This window comes from Stomoxys calcitrans, chromosome 2 (assembly GCF_963082655.1).
Source record: "Stomoxys calcitrans chromosome 2, idStoCalc2.1, whole genome shotgun sequence".
NCBI lineage: Eukaryota > Metazoa > Arthropoda > Insecta > Diptera > Muscidae > Stomoxys > Stomoxys calcitrans.
Window position 1 is genome coordinate 130,985,042 of NC_081553.1, and position 19,240 is coordinate 131,004,281.

Genomic DNA, 19,240 nt, shown 5'->3' on the forward strand with positions numbered 1-19,240 from the left:
AAAATACCCAAATGTTTTATTTTGTTAAATTTGTAGATATTTTACTCTGATATTTGAGACAGTTGAGGAGGCCACCGTAGCGCGGAGGTTAGCATGTCCGCCCATGACTCTGAACGCCTGGGTTAGTATTCTGGCGAGACCATCAGAAAAATTTTCGGCGGTGGTTTTCCCCTCCTAATGCTGGCAACATTTCTGAGGTACTATGCCATGTAAAACTTCTCTCCAAAGAGGTATCGCACTGCAGCACGCCGTTCGGACTCAGCTGTAAAAAGGCCTCAAATGGTCCATCCGCTTAGTCTCTTTCCAACGTTTCGGTCGGTATCACACGAATAAATGCTTCAATGCGTCAATTGAAGCGGGTTTGTCTGTATAGGCATGAGTTTTAACATAGCCCCACAAAAAATAGAACGATCTAGGCGGCCAATTGACCGGTCCCCTGAAATAAAATGTTCACCGAACTTGTCTCTCAATAGGTCCATTGTTACACCAGCTGTGTGGCATGTGGCAACGTCTTTTGAAACCACATATCATTCAAGTCAAGCTGTTGCATTTTGGACAAAAAATTTTTGGATATCATCGCACGGTAGCACTCACCATTCACAGATACGTTACGTCTCGCATCATATTTGAAGAAGTACTGTCCAATGATGCCACCATCCCATAAACCCCTCCAAACTGTGACTTTTCTGGATGCATTGGTAGCTCTTACAATGCTTCTGGCTGATCTTCACTTTAAAATCGACAATTCTGCTTATATACGTATCCACTGAGTCAAAAATTAGCTTCGTCGCTGAATACAAGAAGCGAGCGATGAACTTTCTTAACAGAGCACGCATTTTGATAATATACTTCAATAATTTGCAAGCGTTGTTGGTTTGGCGATTCATGGTTAAATTATAGACCGAACTGAAGATGTTTGACAGTGAAACAAAAAACGAAACGTGCGTGAGCTGTTTAAACCAGTGTTGCCAAAAAGATAATAGCTAAAAAATCACCCTTAATATTTATTACGCTACAAACTCCAAGGTTTTAATGATTAAGGAAGCGCAAACTGGAAATGGAAATTACCTGTAAAATTCTATTTCGGTGTGATTCACATGTTAAAGAGCTTTTAGTATGGCTAGTTTTGCAATCTAAATGAAACAACGAATTCAAAGTAATGCGAAATAGTTGATTTTGCTATGAGCATTTGAGTGTCCAAAAAAAAAGTAAATTTGTATTGAAACGCATTTTTTTGTTTTAATCCCAATAAGAACAAGTAAGAGCGTGCTAAGTTCGGCTGGGCCGAATCTTATATACCCTCCACCATGAACATTGTAGAAGTCATTGTGTAATATTTTAGTTCATTCGGATAAGAATTGCGCCTTGTAGGGACTCAAGAAGGAAAATCGGGAGATAAGTTTATATGGGAGCTGTATCAAGCTATTGATCGATTGAGACCATATTAGACACGAATGTTGAAGGTCATGAGAGAAGCCGTTGCATAAAATTTCTGCCAAATCGGAGGAGAATTGCGCCCTATAGAGGCTTAAGATTTTGTTGGAAGTGATACCAAAACACCACGTGCAAAATGTCAGTCAAATCGGATGAGAAATGCACCCTCTGCCCTCTAGAGGCTCAAGAAGTCAAGACTCAAGATCGGTTTGTATATATCAAATATTAAGCGGCTAGCTATACACCTTCGCTTTCGACAGACAGACGGACGGACATGGCTAGATCGACTTAAAATGACATGACGATCAATACTATATATACTTTATGGGGTTTCAGACGTATATTTCGAGGTGTAACAAACAGAATGACGAAATTAGTATACCCCCATACTATGGAGGAGGGTATACAGATACGAAATATTATGGTGATCGGTTAACGATAACACGTGCCGTCACGACGTCCAATGTTAGATGTAGTGATAAACAATTGCTTATTTAAGGAATCGAGTTGTGTATTTTAGATCCTGGCATGCAATTTTTAAACTAAGTACCCATTTATGTCAACTGTACCCTGCACCAATACTGTGGATGTGGAAAGATGTGAATTACTGCTGATTCGCCGTAGCCATTTCCGTTCTGTGCTAGTAGTCCGCCTGTCGTTATTTTGTAACTAAGGTGGAGATCGCATTTGTTATGCAATCATCACGAACATTTGCATATATCACTTATTTAGTTCAAGGACAAACGCCATCAATTTTGGTAAAATTGGTTCAGGTTTAGATATAGTTCCCATATTTAAAATTCGCCCGATGTACACTTATAAAGGCCTAATTACTAAAATTTTTAACGGATTTGCATGAAATTTGGTATGGAATGTTGTATTTCCCATCTGAAAGCCTCTGCCAAATTTTATCAAAATCGGTTCAGATTTAGATGAAGTTCCCATTGTAGTTTTCAACCTATAGAAACTACAACTTTGGAACCAATTTTGATGAAATTTGGCAAAGGCTTCCAGATGAGTACTAAAACACTTCATGCCAAATTTCGTGCGAATCCTTATTATCTTATATCTTTATAGTAAATATCCAGCTCATCCACATTTTTTTTTTTGTGACAACACAACGCAACCTACACAATTTATAAAAATAAATGTTGGTGGTAAAACATATAATGGGAGGATTCTCTGTATGTAATTTTATTGCGATTTATATGGGAGCTATATCAGGTTTTGGACCGATTGTGGTCATACTTGATACTATGGCCCATTTACAATTCCAACCAATCTATAGTAATAGGAAGCATTTTTGCAAAATGTCAAGCGCCTAGCTTTACTATATCGCAAGTTAGAGTGATTTCGACAGACGAACGAACGGGCAGGCTAAATCAATGTTTCATGGGTTATCAGGCCAATATTTCGATGTGTTTCAAACGGAATGACGAAGATATTTGAATTGGTAACACTTCTTGTCAACTAATAACACCTTGGCATAGAGCTGGCAAACTATCGATAATCGCAACATTCGATATTTTCGATAGTTTTCCATCACATAAAATTATAACGAAAATGAGAAGTAACAAAAAAGAGCGTCCTAAGTACGGCCGGCCCGAATCTTATATACCCTCCACCATGGATCGCATTTGTCGAGGTCTTTGCGCAGTTTCTCTTTTTAGGCAAACAAAGAATAATGAATAAGGACTGTTATACTATTGGAACTATATCAAGTTATAGTCCGATTCGGACCATAATTGAATTTAATACTGAACATTGTAGAAGTCATTGTGTAATATTTCAGTCCGTTAGGATAAGAATTGCGCCTTGTAGGGGCTCAGGAAGCAAAATCGGGAGATCGGTTTATATGAGAGCTGTATCCAGCTATAGATTGATTCAGACCATATTCAACACGTATGTTGAAGGTAATGGGAGAAGACGTTGTATAAAATTTCTGCTAAATCGGGTGAGAATTGCGCCCGGTCCAGATTTGTATTCAAAGTTCGGCCCGGTCGACTTTAACGCCTTTTTACTTTTTAGGCAAAGATATGATAAAAGTGCTTTGATATTGAAGCTACAATATAATATCAAGTTATCATCCGATTCGGACCATAATTGAACTGAATGTTGAAGACCGTAGCAGAAGTCGTTGTGTAAAATTTCAGCCAATTCGAATAAAAAATCCGCCCTTTAGGGTCTCAAGAAGTAAAATAGGGAGATCGGTTTATATGAGAGCTATACCATGCTATAGACTGATTTAGACCATAATTGACACGCATGTTGAAGGTTATGAGAGAAGTCGTTGTACAAAATTTCAGTTAAATCAGATAATAATTGCGTCCTCTAGAGTTTCAAGAAGTAAAATTCAGATCTGTTTATATGGCAGCTGTATCAGATTATGGACCAATTAATACCATATATGGCACAGTTGACGGAAGTCATAACAAAACACTTCTTGCAAAATTTCAGCCAAATCGGATAAGAATTGTGATCTCTAGTGACTCAAGAGGTCAATATTCTAGATCGGTTTTTATGGAAGCTATATCAGATTATGGACCGATTTGAACCATACTAAGCGTTGTTGTTGGAAGTCGTAACAAAACGCCTTATGCAAAATTTCAGCCATTATTCGAGCCATATTTCGAGGTGTTACAAACAGAATGACGAAATTAGTATACCTCCATCCTATGGTGGAGGGTATAAAAATGTTACGCTGAAATTATGCCTTTAGAGAAAATTCATTGAGTGAAAATTTATTCAGTGTTTAGAAAAATTTTCATTAAAATTTTGTACTTCAGAGAAATAATTTTAAGGTGACCCTGGTCTGATCAAAATTATGTCTTAAAAAATGTTAGTGAAATTTTGTGTTTAGAATAAATTTAATTATATTTTTTTTTTTCTATAGACAAAATCATTTTAGGGGGGCTCAGGCCCGAGGGCCCCACGACTACGTACCTGATGGGAGTTATATCAGTTTGTGAACTAATTTGGACCGTATTTGGCACAGTTGTTGGAAGTCGTAACAGAACACTCCGTGCAAAATTTCACCCAAATCGGACAAATATTGCGGCTTGCAAGGGCTCAAGAAGTTAAATCGGGAGATCGGTTTATATGGGATATATATGAGATTATACATCGATTTCGACCGTACTTGGCACAGTTGTTGGAAGTCGTAACAGAACACTCCGTGCAAAATTTCAACTAAATCGAAAAAAACATTGCGGTTTTTAAGTGCTTAAGTATTCTGATCGGGAGATCGGTTTATATGGGAGCTATATCAGCTCATAGACCCATTTGCAGCGTATTCGGCACAGTTGTTGGAAGTCGTAACAGAACACTCCGTGCAAAATTTCAGCTAAATCGGACAAAAATTGCGGCTTATAAGGGCTCAAGAAGTCAAATCGGAAGATCGAGGGCTATAGCAGGTTATATACCGATTTGGACCGTACAAAGCACAGTTGTTGGAAGAACGTAACAGAACACTACAAGGATTCAAATTGAGAGATCGGTTTATGTGTTAGCTATATCTGAAACGCAATCCCCAACGACCTACATCAATATTAAATATCTTTGCAAAATTTCAAACGGCTAGCTTTACGCGTTCGACCGCTATCGTGATTTCGACAGACGGACGGACAGACATGGACGGATCGACTCAGAATGTCGAGACGATCAAGAATATATATACTTGATGGGGCCTTATACGAATATTTCGAGGTATTACAAACGGAATGACTAGATTAGGATAGCCCCACCTTATGGTGGTGGGTATAAAAAGGTCAACTATACCCCAACAACATAAAAGAGAACTCTAAGATCTTTTAGGATTTGGAAAGAACAACCCAAAAGTTGAATAACGTACGAATTGTCATGATCAGTCCACGGCAAACCAAAGACATACCAAATAATTCTAATAAATGATGACAGGATTATAAAGATAAACCAACTACCTAATAATAGAGGCATACCAACTACCATTCTCACCTCAGTAGGAAGAGCAACACCCGTGCTATACAATTTCCTTATTAATTTAGCCATCTTAGACGTTATTCTTCAAACATGCACATCAAATATAAGACCATCATCAATATAAAGCCTAAAAGCGTAACAAATCTCAGATCTTTTGAAAATACGCTACAGTCTTTAAGAATAAAGATATTGAACGTAAACTTTGTACAGATTATTTTTTGTCCATAGGCATAAGTTCGAAAACGTGCTTCGTCGGCCCATATTTTAATATAGCCCCCATATAGACCGTTCCATGTATTGTATTTATTAACCAACTCTCTCGAAATTTGGCAGGAATAACTTTCTTATGACTCTTGATGTTACTGGTAAATTTTATAGAAATCGGTTCAGATTTGGATATAGCTCCCACATATATGTTCGTCCGATTTCCAGTAATACAGCAGTAAAATGGTCTTTTGATGACCGATTCTCTTGAAATTTGTTGAGAAGGATTTTCTTCTGACTGCCAATATTACTGGTGAATTTGATAAAAGTCGGTGCTGATTTGGATATATCTCCCATATATATGTTCGCCCGATTTCCAGAAATAGAGCAGTAAAATGGTCATTTGTTGATTCTCGATATTACTGGTGAATCTCATAGAAATCTGTTCAGATATATATATCGCACGATATTTACTCCTAGACCCACTGCAAGCGCATTTATTGACCGATCTTCCTAAAATTTTGTACAACGCTTTCCTTGACGAATTTCACAATATCATTACTTTTGGGCAATCCAATATTTAGGGCTTAGCTCCTAACCCCTACAAATCCTCCCTGAATATGATGCAGACGGTTCATATATGAATATAGTTGCCATATACATATGCATACCGTGAGCTACACACGGAATGCATCGTCGTGTGTTAGTACAAAATAATTGCTGCAAAAATGACGGTGATAGGTTAAGCCTAGTCTTAATGCAGTCATTATCATTGAATAATCAAATCACATCCATCTATCCTTTGTCATACATAATCTGCCAAACGTTATTAAGCTCAATCTTTTATGAAAAATATATTGAAAAAATGTTCGGCCTAAATATGAACAATTTGGGCGTATATGCAAATAAAGGGTGATTTTTTTGAGGTTAGGATTTTCATGCATTAGTATTTGACAGATCACGTGGGATTTCAGACATGGTGTCAAAGAGAAAGATGCTCAGTATGCTTTGACATTTCATCATGAATAGACTTACTAACGAGCAACGCTTGCAAATCATTGAATTTTATTAACAAAATCAGTGTTCGGTTCGAAATGTGTTCAAATTTTGACAAATTTTGTTCAGCGATGAGGCTCATTTCTGGTTGAATGGCTACGTAAATAAGCAAAATTGCCGCATTTGGAGTGAAGAGCAACCAGAAGCCGTTCAAGAACTGCCCATGCATCCCGAAAAATGCACTGTTTGGTGTGGTTTGTACGCTGGTGGAATCATTGGACCGTATTTTTTCAAAGATGCTGTTGGACGCAACGTTACGGTGAATGAACACATTTCGAACCGAACACTGATTTTGGTAATAAAATTCAATGATTTGCAAGCGTTGCTCGTTAGTAAGTCTATTCATGATGAAATGTGAAAGCATACTGAGCATCTTTCTCTTTGACACCATGTCTGAAATCCCACGTGATTTGTCAAATACTAATGCATGAAAATCCTAACCTCAAAAAAATCACCCTTTATATGCATTTAAAGTGAAATATGCAAAAATATGCGCAAGCAAATCAATCAAATTTTAATCTACTGCTTTCAATTCGTATAGATATATCATTGCCTTTGTATGGAGACAAGCGGCAACGAATATGAATTTGCATAGAATTCCGAACCCTAGTTATTCAAATTATTTTAATCAACTTATTTTTAAATAAAGTTAATAATTTTTTTTTTATTCTTCAACAGGTAAATAACTTCATTTGCGTTACAAAAAATAAGGTAATACGCTAAAAAACATCTTAAAATTTTTGTTGAAATCTTTGGACTATTTCAATCTTATTATAAAAATCAATTTGTGTTTGTTTGTAGGTTTGTTTGTTTGTTTGTATGTTTGTGTGTTCCTTATAGACTCAGAAACTGCTTAACCGATTTTCTTAAAATTTTCACAGATGGTGCATAATGATCCCGTGGTGAAAATAGGGTACTACAATTTTTGATATCTGAAGGGGGGGCGGACCCACCCCTTTACAGAAATTTTTAGAAACGCCAGATCTCGGAGATGGTTGGTGCGATTTAAGCGAAATTTTGTGTGTTCTCATATAGTACCCTAAAAATAAAAATTTGGTATCCAAATTTAGGATGGGGTACCTAGGGGGGCCGCCCCAACCCAAAAAATTACCAAACATATATTTAGACCAATCACGACAATATGGGACTCAAATGAAAGGTATTTAGGATAAGAAAACGTATCTGATATCTATTTGTCGAACCAAGTGCTAGGGGGACCACCCCAACCCAAAAAACACCTCTAAATCGGACATATTTACCGACCATGGCAATATGGGACTCAAATGAAAGGTATTTGCGAGTAGAATACGAATCTGATACCCAAATGTGGGACCACGTTTCTGGGGGTCCACACCTTCCCCAAAACACTCCCCAAACAGGACTTATTTACTGATCATGGGAATATGGAGCTTAAATTAAAGGTATTTGAGTGTAGAATACGAATCTGATATCCAAATATGAGACCAAGTGTTACGGGGTCCGCCTCTCCGCAAAAACCTCCCCCAAAGGGGATAAATTTACGACCATAGCCACATGGGGCTCAAATGAAAGGTTTTTGGGAGTAAAGTACAAATCTGATATAAATATTTGGGAAAAGTGTCTATGGGGCCACCCTACCCCCACAACACCACCCAACCCCCAAAACACACCTAAATCGGACATATTTACCGATCATGGCAATATGGGACTCAAATGAAAGGTATTTGCGAGTAGAATACGAATCTGACCTCCAAATGTGACACCACGTTTCCAGGGGGGTGGACCATTTACCCAAAACACCCCTAAACAGGACTTATTTACTGACCATGGGAATATGGGGCTTAAATAAAAGGTATTTGAGTGTAGAATTAGAATCTGATATCCAAATATGAGACCAAGTGTTTGGGGGCCGCCTCTGCCCAAAAACCTCCCCCACAGGGGACAAATTTACGACAATAGCCATATGGGGCTCAAATGAAAAGTCTTTGGGAGTAAAACACGAATCTGATATCAATATTTGGGAAAAGTGTCTATGGGGCCACCCCACCCCCCACAACACCACCCAAATAGTAAGTATTTGCTGACTTTTGGAATATGAGGCTCAAATAAGAGGGTTCTTAGAGTGGAACACGAATCCGATATATACAATACAAGGCCAACTCACTGAGTGGCCGCCCATCCCCCAAAACACCCCCCAAGCCGGTCACGTTTGCCTACTATGGAAATATGGGGCTCAAATTAAAGGTATTTGGGAGTAGACCACATATCTGTTATCAACATTAGGGAGCAACTGTCTAGGGGACGTCCCACCACCATAACAACCCCCAAATAGGACGTATTTGCTCACCAAGACAATTTGGTTCGTAAAGAGAGTGGAACTAAATACTTATAGTTTTTCGGGCCAATACCCCAATCCGGACATATTTGCCGACTTTTGCAGTAAGGAGTTTAAATGAGAAAACGAATTTGATATCCAATTTTGAGGCCAATGGCCATATGGGGTTTAAATAAATGATATATAGATATATGAGAATAGAGCACGTTGCTGAAATATTTTTCGGGCTTAGTGTTTGGGGACCACCCCAATCTCCAAAACACCCCTAAATTGGCCATATTTACCGACCATGTCAGTGTGGAGATTAAATGAAATGTATTGGGGGGTAGAGCAAGAATTGATATCCATTTTCGAGACCAATTTCCTGGGGGTCAAGACCTTTCCCAAAATACCCCACAAGCAGCAATTTTTTAGCGACCATCGCAAAATGGGACTCAAATAAACGTATTTGGGAGTAGAATACGAATTTGATATCCAAATATAAGACCATGTATTTAGGGAATAACCCCTTCCCCAAAACACCCTGCAAATGGTAAAAAATTTTCGACCATGCCAATATGTGGTATTTAAGATTAGAAAACGAATTTGATAAACTATTTTGGGCCATGTGATTGGGGGACGCCTCATCGTGTAAACTCCCCTAAACCAATGGCAATATGGGGTTAAAATAAATGGTTTTTGAAAGAAGGGCACGATGCTGATATTTTTTCAGGGCCAAGTGCCTGGGGGACCACCTCACCCCCGAAAACACCACTAAATCAGATATCATGAGAGTAGCGGACTGAAATAAGTATTTTAAGAATGGAGTACACCTTACATCCAAATTTAAATTCGTAGACTTCGTTAAAGATCATATGGGATTCGGACAAAGGCACTTATATTGTTAAACTGTTTGTCAAGCGATATACTGTTTTCGTAGCATGGTATTTCATTAAAAGCTCTTTAATTGTCAAAAATAAATATTCCAAGGAAACTTTTGGTCCTATATAGAGTAAAAGAAGGCGCAGCGGAGCGGGCCCGGGTCAGCTAGTTTTCTATAAATTATATACTTAGTTCTTAAGATAAAAAAGTAATTTAGAAAAAGGGTCCAAGAACAAAAACGATTTATATTGAAATTATATAAAAATATGAATCGACATGTCAAATTTGCAAATCTCAGCAACCTACATTTTAACCCTATATGGCTAAATGAACATAGGGTCGCAGATCGATGTTTCCAAATGACTCGATTTGGAAACCACCCATCTCCTGGATTGGGGGGTAGAAATATGTATGGGTGGTGTAACAATAATTGCAGACGAATGTGATCCAACTTATGTTTCTTGGGCTATGTAAAGACGTTAGTTGCACTTTCCAGTAAAAAAGGTCACTTTTGTGGGAGCTATATCCAAATCTGAGCCGATATGACCCATTTGCTATCCCCAATGACCTACATCAATAAGAAGCCTTTTTTTGCAAAATTTCGAGGTGTTATAAATGGAATAACTAGTTTGGTATACCCCCATTCTATGGTGGTGGGTTTAACCATATGCAAAAATCACAATATTTGGTGCAGTTTTGGAGTACATCCAGATCCACAAAATCTAAAGTTTTTATATATGGGGGTATAATAATATAGTCATTCCGTTTGTAACACCTCGAAATATCTGACTAATACCCCGTAAAATATAGGTATTATTGATCGTCTCGATGATTCATCTTCCATAGAAATCGATCTCCTGATTTGACTTCTTAAGCCCTTACAAGCCACAATTTTTGTCCGATTGGGCTGAAACTTTGCAAGTAGTGTTCCGTTATGACAACTCTTCCAAGTACGATCCGAATCGGTCTATAGCCTGATATAGCTCCCATATAATCCGATCTCCCGATTTGACTTCTTGGGCCCTTATAAGCCGCAATTTTTGTCCGCTTTGGCTGGGCATGTAGTGTTTTGTTATGACTTCAAACAACTCTGCCCAGTCTGGTCTATAACCTGATATAGCTTTCATATAAACCTATCTCCCGTTTTGATTTCTTGAGTCTTTAAAAACCGCAGTTTTTGTCCGATTTGGCTGAAATTTTGCATACGGTGTTCTGTTCTGACTTCCAATAACCGTGACAAATACCGTCCGAATCAGTCTATAACCTGATACAGCTCCCATGTAAACCGGTCTCTCGATCATCCTTGTTCGGTTCAAAGAAGCTTTAATTTTTGCTGTTTTGACAGAAGTTTATTTTGTATAAATTTTTTGCAGAATTTTGTGGTGGGTTCCCAAGATTGGGCCCGGCCGAACTTAGCACGCTTTTACTTGTTGAAGTACATATTTATTAATTACTAGCTGACCCGGGCCCGCTCCACTGCGCCTTCTTTTACTTTATATGGAACAAAAATTTCCTTGGAATATTTATATTCGACAATTACAGAGATTTTAGTGACAAGCCGTTGAAAAAATTTGTCAACGCCGACTATATGAAAAATCCGCAATTACTTTTTGTACCATGCTACGAAAATATTGGGTTGCCCAAAAAGTAATTGCGTATTTTTTAAAAGAAAGTAAATGCATTTTTAATAAAACTTAGAATGAACTTTAATCAAATATAATTTTTTATGCTCTTTTTTTTCTAAAGCAAGCTAAAAGAAACAGCTGATAACTGACAGAAGAAAGATTGCAATTACAAAGTCACAAGCTGTGAAAAAATTTGTCAACGCCGACTATATAAAAAATCCGCAATTACTTTTTGGGCAACCCAATAGTATATCGCTTGACTAACAGTCTGAATCCCATATCCTTATTGGTCTACGAATTTAAGTTTGGATGTTAAATGCACTCCATTCTTAAAATACTTTATTTCAGTCCGATTTTCTCATGATATCTGACTGTTTTCGGGGGTGAGGTGGTCCCCCAGACACTTGGCCCTGAAAAAAATATCAGCATCGTGCTTTTCTTTCAAATACAATTTTTTAAACCCCATATTGCCATTGGTTTTGAGGGGGAGTTTACACGATGAGGCGTCTCCCAAACAAATTCGTTTTCAAATTCATTTTCTAATCTCAAATACCTTTCATTAGAGCCACATAGAAAACGAATTTGATATCCAATTTTTAGACCTATGGCAATGTGGGGTTCAAATAAATGATATTTGAGAGTATTTCACGATGCTGATAATTTTTAGGGCTAAGAGCTTCTGGGTGTCAGAGAGATATTGGGAAGTAGAGCGCCAAATTTATACCCACTTTCGGGACCAATTTTCTTTCCCATATGGCGCTCAAATAAAGGTATTTGGGAGTAGAATACGAATCTGATATCCAAATGAGTGACCATATATTTGTACTTCCTCAAAGAGTACAAATTTGCCGACCATGGTAATGTGTGGCTTAAATGAAAGTTATTTGAGATTGGAAAACTAATTTCATAACCAATTGTTGGAGCCAAGTGTTTGGGGACGCTTCATCCCATAAACCCCCCTAAACCAATGGCAATATGAGGTTTGAATAAATGGTATTTGAGAGTAGAGCCCGATGCTGATATATTTTTCGGGGTTAAATGTCTGTGGAACCACCCCATCCCCCAAAACACCCCTAAATCTGACATATTTATTTACCGACCTTTGCTGCATATAGGGCTCAAATGAATGGTATTTGGGAGCAGAGCACGAAATTGATACTCACTTTCGAGACCGCGTTTTTGGGTTACACACTACACCCTTAACCCAAAAACCACCACCCACTCCCAAAATCCCCATGAGAATATCGGGCTCAAATAAAGTCTTTTAAAAATGGCCATAAACCCTCCGAGCGAATTCATAGACCAATTAAGATCATATGCATTCAGATAAAGGCACTTATATTGTTAAACTGTTAGTCAAGCGATATACCATTTTCGTAGCATGGCAATTCACTAAAAGCTATTTAATTGCCGAAAATTAATATTCAAAGGAGCGGGCCGGGTTCTGCTAATATAAACAAATAAAAAGTGAGTTCGTTATTTTTGCTCAAATCTTTAAAGTTATCTTTATCTTAATCTTTGTATGTATATAAACAAGTAAAAAGGCGTTAAGTTCGGCCGGACCGAACCCACTTCCACCCACCACCTCGCGTATATATGTAAACCACCTTTCGTCAAAATCCGGTGAAAAATGCATACCTTATGCCTCATAGCAGCTATATCGAAAAATGTTCTGATTTGGATCAAATATTGTACTAATAAGTGAAAATCATTGTTCAATTGTCTATAGCTAATTATTGATCTTTTTAAGAGCTATATTTAAAAATAAACCTACCTAAACCATACACGACACTGATGTCTTAAAGCCTAACATAAGTCACTGTGTCAAATTTCAGTGAAATCGGATTATCGCTTGCAAATCATTGAATTTTATTACCAAAATCAGTGTTCGGTTCGAAATGTGTTCAAATTTTGACAAATTTTGTTCAGCGATGAGGCTCATTTCTGGTTGAATGGCTACGTAAATAAGCAAAATTGCCGCATTTGGAGTGAAGAGCAACCAGAAGCCGTTCAAGAACTGCCCATGCATCCCGAAAAATGCACTGTTTGGTGTGGTTTGTACGCTGGTGGAATCATTGGACCGTATTTTTTCAAAGATGCTGTTGGACGCAACGTTACGGTGAATGAACACATTTCGAACCGAACACTGATTTTGGTAATAAAATTCAATGATTTGCAAGCGTTGCTCGTTAGTAAGTCTATTCATGATGAAATGTGAAAGCATACTGAGCATCTTTCTCTTTGACACCATGTCTGAAATCCCACGTGATCTGTCAAATACTAATGCATAAAAATCCTAACCTCAAAAAAATCAACCTTTAAATGCGCCTTATGGGGCCAAAACTTTAAATCGAGAGATCTGGACCGATCTTAGCCAAATTGAAGAAGGATGTCGAGTGGCCTAACACAACTCACTGTCCCAAATTTCAGCAAAATCAGATAATAAATGTGGGTGTTATGGGCCTAAGACCCGAAATCGGCGGATCGGTCTATATAGCCCATCGAACCTAACCGACTTAACCTGAATCTGTGCAAAGTTGCAACTCAATATCTCTATTTTTAAAGACTGTAGCGTGATTTCAACAAACGGACGGACGGACATGGCTAGATCGTCGTAGATTTTTACGCCAATCAAGAATATATATACTTTATAGGGTCGGAAATGGATATTTCGATGTGTTGCAAACTTGATGTAGCTTCTATACAAAACGATCCACCGATTACCGTACTGAGCTTCCAAAACATATCATTTTAAAGAAAGAGTTTTATTAGACTCCTCGACATAAGCAAATACATCTTAGGTCGCCAATATTAGGGTAATGCTGCCAAGTATGTACATAAGTCTGATCTCCCAAACTTTCTGATGTCATAAAGACTGTACTTTTCATTCGATTTCACCCAAATTTTGAGCAACGGGGGAATGTTTTACACCTTTTGAAGCGGGACCTTATCTGAAAATAGCCGTTAAAATTTCAATAACTGACACCATATCAATCCAATAACAATTTGTGCCAGACAAAAGCTATTGGGCCAACCAAGGCAAATGTGGTCCACATAAGGTTTGAAAATATTCTGCCCTATTAATTGGTATCGAATATTCAGCCGGGCGTTAGACAAAATATTGTCAAATTGTGATTTGCACTTTGGGAAAATTTGTCTTTTTTAGGTAAAACTTCCTTAAGAAGAAAGTTTTAAGAGATTAATTTGAATTTCATAAGAAAATTCAAACAAATAGTTATGAAAATTTTCGCCAATTTTGTAAAGATTCTTCAATCGTAGTTCGAACTTCTTGCTAGATTTTTTTTAGATTCGCATATTTATTTTCTTGTACACTTTCTAACTAGAAAACTTCCCATTTTTATTATCAGATAACAATAATTAATCCTTTCAGACAAGGAAGTAGCACAGGGTTTTACACACAATAACATTAATTTATTCAATTAGATTTTCTTGTTAGTACGACTTCACGAAATGAAAGAAACCGCATATTTTCTGAGTACAGCTATTGCTTGAGCCTCCATATTCCATAGTTTTCCGAATCCCTAATACCAACATTCCATTTGACCGTTCGTCCGCTGACTGAGTGGCTGTGTTGCAGGCAAAAAAATATTTTGCCTTTTTGCATGGCACCATGTAAACCTTTGCCCATGCAAAACCCACAACATGGAGTCACGGAGTCACTAGACAAACAGGTAAGCAGCAAAAGAAGTCATCGCCGGACAGCAGCCACCAGAAATATTAACACCCCGGTAGGTAGGTAGGTAGGTAATCCGCTATCTCAAGAGCCAAAGAGCTATTTAAGATGCATTGGTATGTAAGCCATGTACACCGAGTGCCGTTACATGCGAATTTTGCGATGATCATGGTGATGATGAGCACAAAAGCTTGGCAACAAAGGTGAACATCGACAAATTTGGTATAAATGGATGGTACGCCTAGTGCAGATTGTCAGTAAACCGTTTGATTTAGTTCCATAAACAGCAATAATCGCAATCTAAAACGCGAATTTTCAACTCTTTCCAATCCCCTCTCTCTTTGCCTATAACAAAATTTGTCGGGGAGTAACCACAGATTAACAAGGATTACCATTACGTTAAGTCTGTGTGTGCGTGTGCATAAGGAGCCAAAGGATACTACGAATAAATAACGATAAGTGTTGTCGGTTTTGAAAAGATCACTCGTGCGTTCATTTGTGCTTTGAGACTAGAAACGAGATAAGTCGAGAATGAAAGCCTTTATATTGATGTCGTGTTTGGCTTTGGCTGCCGCCAGGCCTGAGGCTGGTTATGCCTATAACCGACCTGGAGGTAGTGGTGGTGGTGGTGGCGGTTTCGGCGGTAGCTCCGGTGGTGGCGGTTTCGGTGGTGGAGGTTTCGGTGGCAGCTCCGGAGGTGGTGGTTTCGGTGGTGGTGGTTCAGGTGGATTCGGTGCTGGCGGCAGTGGAGGATTTGGTGGAGGCGGCAGTGGAGGTTTCGGTGGTGGCTCCAGCGGAGGATTCGGTGGAGGCGGCAGTGGTGGATTTGGTGGTGGTTCCGGAGGCGGTTTTGGTGGTGGTAAGTTATCTCTTGGAACCCTTAAAATACCCTTAATATTTAACTTTACATTTTTGTAACAGGTGCTGGTGGCGGATTCGGCGGCGGTGGCTCCATTGGAGGTTTCGGTGGCGGCACTACATTGGTCCAGAAACATGTCTATGTTCATGTGGCCCCCGAAGAACCCGAGGAATTCCGTCCTCGCCCCAATATTCCCGTTGGCCAAGCCCAAAAGAACTACAAGATCATCTTCATTAAAGCTCCATCTGCTCCCTCTTATCAGGCCCCTGTCATTCCTGTGCAACCACAAAACGAAGAAAAGACTTTGGTCTATGTGTTGGTCAAGAAGCCCGAAGATCAGCAAGACATTGTTATTCCCACAGCGGCTCCAACTCAACCCTCGAAACCCGAAGTGTACTTCATCAAATACAAGACACAAAAGGATGGCAGCGGTGGTGCGGGAGGAATTGGTGGTGGTATTGGTGGAGGTATTGGCGGTGGTATTGGAGGAGGTATTGGTGGCGGCATTGGAGGCGGCAGTGGTGGTATTGGAGGCGGCAGTGGCGGCATTGGTGGTGGTATTGGAGGCGGCAGCGGCGGTATCGGTGGTGGTATTGGCGGCGGCAGCGGTGGCGGTGCTCCCTCCACAAACTACGGCCCCCCTGGCAAATCAGGTCCCTACTAAGCCTATCTCCAAGCTAAACAAATCGGATGCACATATCTTACCAATTTTATGACCAACAGGCATTTTCGACAAAATGCGTTCTCCGATAACGTTGCTGTCTACTAGTCCTTAGACGAACCATTCTCTCTAAGATATTTGAACTCCCAAAATGGAACTAGAAAATGAAATTCAAAATGAATTTAAAGCACTAAGACTAGACTTCAAAAGAGGATAAAAACTTACGAATTTTTTGAACTCTAGACTTATCTCACTTTTGTGTAAGCTACAAAAATACGAACGCCTTATGAACTGACCGACATTGTGCTCTAGCTAAATAGACAAAAACGATCTGTGGTTATACTTTTCTCAAAAACTTTTGTAAATAAGCCATATTTCCTCAAACTATCACTCTTTCTCTCTTTCCCTCTCTGACATCTCTCTACCTCTCTGTTAACTATCTAACGTTGCTCTTGCAACACCTGCTACTAGGTTAGAACGGTCCACATTGGGGTAATTCTCTGCTGATCTGTAAAACTAAGCCCCCTTGTGGACATGTTAAGTTGATACTGTTAATTAATTATATTAATTTTTGTTAAGTATTTTTTAAAAAGCATAATAAAAAAACAACGGTGACAAAATTTAAAACAAAATTCTTTTAAATACTTTTCAACTCTATGAAAAGTCTGTTTCTGTGACTATGACACAATTCTGACAAACAACTCAGGAGGCATTCCAGAGACATACGTACCCCAGCAATATTTCTCATTACCAAATAACCAGAAAGGTAAGCTCATTCAAAAACTAATAACTACTTACTTTTATGCAACGTTTCTAAGTAGTTTTACGTGGAAAAATAAGTACTTATGCCTAAGCATACAAGTTGTCAAAAAATAATGACATATCATCGTTCTTGAACGTTGCTAAAACGCCTTTTCCCCATCACCACCTTCTCTCAATACTCAGTTTCTTGACGACGACAACTTTTATAGGATGCGGAGTAATCAACAGTTATGTGGGAGGTAGAAAAAATTAAAAACATTTTTTATATTAATAACGCCATAGAATTTCCCTCCTAGTGCTACTAAGTGGTGTCGCTTTGCGGCAAGCCATTCGGACTCGCCAATAAAATGGAGGTCTTTTATCATTGAGCGTAACCTTGTAACGGACAGCACTCATTGGTATGAGATAATTTTGCGGCAGTTTCTTACTGGCATTTTTATACCCTCCACCATAGGATGGGGGTATACTAATTTCGTCATTCTGTTCGTAACACCTCAAAATGTGCGTCTGAGACCCCATAAAGTATATATATTCTTGATCGTCATGTCATTTTAAGTCGATCTAGCCATGTCTGTCCGTCCTTCCGTCTGTCTGTCGAAAGCACGCTTACTTCGAAGGAGTTAAGCTAGCCGCTTGAAATTTTGCACGAATACTTTTTATTAGTGTAGGTCGGTTGGGGTTGTAAATGGGCCAAATCGGTTAATGTTTTGATATAGCTGCCATATAAACCGATCTTGGGTCTTGACTTCTTGAGCCTGTAGAGGGCGCAATTCCCATCCGATTAGACTGAAATTTTGCACGTAGTGTTTTAGTATCACTTCCAACAACTGTGTCAAGTATGATTTAAATCGGTTCATAATCTGTTATAGCTATTATATAAACCGAACTTGGGTATTGACTTCTTGAGCCAAATTTTGCATGAGGTGTTTTTTTATGTCTTCCAATAACCGTGCTAAGTATGGCGCAAAACGGAACATAAACTGATATAGCTGCCATATAAACCGATCTGGAATTTTCACTTCTTGAGCCTCTAGAGGGCGCAATTATCGTCCAATTTGCAGATATTTTGTACAACGGCTTCTCTCATGACCTTCATAATATGGTCTGAATCGATCAATAGCTTGATACAGCTCCCATATAAACCTATCTCTATATACTGCATCAAAACATACACCGATTTGACCCATTTTCGTTCCCAATCGACCTTCACTAATACGAAGTATTTGTGCAAAATTTCAAGCACCAAGTTTGATTCCTTTGAAAGCTGGCGTGCGTTAGGCAGGCAGACGGACGGATAGGCGGATGGACATGGATGGATCGACTTAAAATGTCATGGCGATCAAGAACGTAAAATGTATAAAAATTAGTAGATTTTTTTTTGGTTTTTTATACCCACCACAATAGGATAGGGAGTATATTTATTCAGTAAAATTATATCTATTTTTCATCGTCTTGACATTCCAAGTCAATTTAGCTCTGTCCGTCCGTCTGTCGAGGCATGCTTACTTCCGAAGGAATAATGTTTGCTTTTGACTTTTAACAACTTTGCCAAGTAGGGTCCAAATCGGTTCATAACCTGATATATGTAGCTCCCATATAAACCAATCTCCAGAGGCCGCAATTCGTATCAGATTTGGCTAAAATATTGTATAACGACTTCTTCTATGACCTGGAGGCAGCGCAGGGGTTGGCTTGTCCACATATGACGCTGAACGACTTGGTTCGAGTCATTTGAAACAGTTAAAAGCGTGCTAAATTCAGCCGGGCCAAATCTTGGGAACCCACCACCATGGATTCTTCTTAAAATTTACCT

General features: G+C 38.7%; 2 protein-coding genes across 7 annotated transcripts in view; both read left to right on the top strand.

Annotated features, from left to right (window-relative positions):
- Positions 1 to 19,240, top strand: part of LOC106093483 (RYamide receptor) — an 814,074-nt gene that overhangs the window by 675,641 nt on the left and 119,193 nt on the right. The gene's annotated exons all lie outside the window — the stretch shown is intronic.
- LOC106093302 (uncharacterized) lies at positions 15,677 to 17,047 on the top strand. Of its 2 annotated transcripts, XM_013260353.2 has the most exons (3): positions 15,677 to 16,004; positions 16,067 to 16,465; positions 16,538 to 17,047. In XM_013260353.2, the coding sequence occupies exons 1-3, from the start codon at positions 15,677 to 15,679 to the stop codon at positions 16,666 to 16,668; spliced, it is 858 nt and encodes a 285-aa protein (XP_013115807.2). In that variant the 3' UTR covers positions 16,669 to 17,047. The 2 variants fall into 2 exon arrangements, with proteins under 2 accessions (XP_013115807.2, XP_013115806.2); XM_013260352.2 differs by having other exon boundaries at positions 16,067 to 17,047.

What these genes read in the sequence shown, in the direction of transcription:
- LOC106093302 (XM_013260352.2), top strand. Translation starts at nt 15,677, where the DNA reads ATGAAAGCCTTTATATTGATGTCGTGTTTGGCTTTGGCTGCCGCCAGG. An exon ending in CGGAGGCGGTTTTGGTGGTG is followed by an intron (nt 16,005 to 16,066) that starts GTAAGTTATCTC and finishes TTTTTGTAACAG; the next exon opens with GTGCTGGTGGCGGATTCGGC.